We start from the raw sequence: 1,855 nt of genomic DNA on the forward strand, positions 1-1,855 counted from the left end.
TCCCAAATCGCCAGTTCACAAAATATTAAGATCAAGATCTATTGTTGCATAATGTGTCTTTAATTATATCCAAATTATATGTTATTCATGCTTTGCATTTTTTTATTTAGAAGATCTATTTATGCAGAGGTCTATTTTTTAAATCTTATAATTCTTCCTTGAATGCACGCTAAAACTTTTTGTGTTAAAATTGCGAATAAACAGGCCATTCAAGTTCTTCTTAAAATTTTGTGCTTAATTTTTATATATTATTTGTGTTACTTTTATTTGTCTTAAAATAATGTTAAATAAAAATTGAATAAAGCTCCAATGATTAAATCAATAAAGGTTTATGATGCCAATGAGAGCCAAACAATGTTTTACTTATTCAAATATAATATAAATATTATATATATATGTCAATCACCAATTACAGATGTTTCGAGCATAAGATTTGATCATCTTCAGTGTATGTCGATAACCTTTTCGGAGTCAAATTAATTCGTTGTAACAGTATAGATACAGTTAGTGAAACCTATCATTAGTCTATTATCCAAATTTAAGAACTTTATATTCGTCTATTGTACTTAACTGGATACCCAAACATTAATTTAAGCTAAAATTAAGTTTATAAGTGAAATTTTTAATAAGTTATTCAAAATATTAAAATTAATTATATCAGTTAGATAATCTTACTTTGTACTCAGCATAACGATGATCCGTTATAAACGCGATATGATTATAACTATATCTTGAGAGTATGAGAGGACATTTCGCATTCTCATTGTTTATAAGTCTTAATGTTAAAATAATATCAAATTTAAGTGGACTGTTTGAGACACATGAAGGATGTTAAATTTAGCACAAATTTTCCAATTATGTAAAATTTGTTACAATTTATTATTTTTTATTGTATTTTTTACCTCAAAATATAACATTGTTTCAGCGCCACTGTTATAGTGGTTTTCTGATTCTATTAAAAATACTCATAATCAGTACTATTCTTTCAAAAGTACAAGCAAAAAATAATTCTTACTATATTTTACTTTCAGATTTTATTCAAGATGACGAGCATAGTGACAAATCTGATGCATAGTTATAGGGACCTTATGGACAATCAGTCCGGTAAGTCCATTACGTTTTAATTATATTCTTTAATAATATACATATTTTAACTCTCGCATCCAAAACTTTCCTGCATTTTTTTAAACTAATTGTAATATAAAACTTTTTTAATATATTCGTAAAGGCTAAAAATAAAAAAATGGATCGAAATTATAATATCAATCCTCCTGTATCAAAATAGAATATTATACAAGCATACATTATCATTTCAAAAGTCGTTTCAAAAACTCATTTGCTTTGCTGTTACCATTCTAAAATTAGCTATTATGAAATGGAGATCGAAAATTACAATATCATACCATAAAAATAGATTGTTTATCATTTAAGAATATATTTTTTTAACGAAATGAAAAAGTTATGAAAAAACCATAGATATTTGAAGTAATGTAATAAGTTTGGCGATTTAAAACTTGGATCAAAAATTATTTCACAATAAGAAGTAGACATGCTCTTTTAAAAATAATTATAATTATAATTATAATGAGCAAATTTTCATTTAAACTATAAAATTGTATTGTTAAATATAAATATCGATTTTATTAAACTGCTTTATATGTATATAACATTTATTTTTATAAAGTATAAATTTCTAATTTCAATCATTTTTTTGCAGAGATTATATATATATATATATATATATATATATATATATATATATACTACGTACGTCGGTCGTCGTGTGTGTCGTCGTCGGTACGGTCGGTCGGTCGTCGGTACGTCGGTCGTCGGTCGGTACGGTCGGTCGTCGGTT

At 25.5% G+C, this 1,855-nt stretch overlaps 1 protein-coding gene across 1 annotated transcript in view; it reads left to right on the forward strand.

Annotated features, from left to right (window-relative positions):
* Positions 1 to 1,043: 1,043 nt before the first annotated feature.
* LOC105622219 (elongation of very long chain fatty acids protein AAEL008004-like) overlaps positions 1,044 to 1,855 on the forward strand; it is a 14,515-nt gene continuing 13,703 nt past the window's right edge. Inside the window, exon 1 of the mRNA XM_012203645.1 lies at positions 1,044 to 1,104. Within this exon, the coding sequence (XP_012059035.1) occupies positions 1,044 to 1,104 (61 nt within the window). The remainder of the gene's footprint in view (positions 1,105 to 1,855) is intronic.

The sequence above is a fragment of the Atta cephalotes genome (assembly GCF_000143395.1).
Source record: "Atta cephalotes unplaced genomic scaffold scaffold00041, whole genome shotgun sequence".
Lineage (NCBI taxonomy): Eukaryota > Metazoa > Arthropoda > Insecta > Hymenoptera > Formicidae > Atta > Atta cephalotes.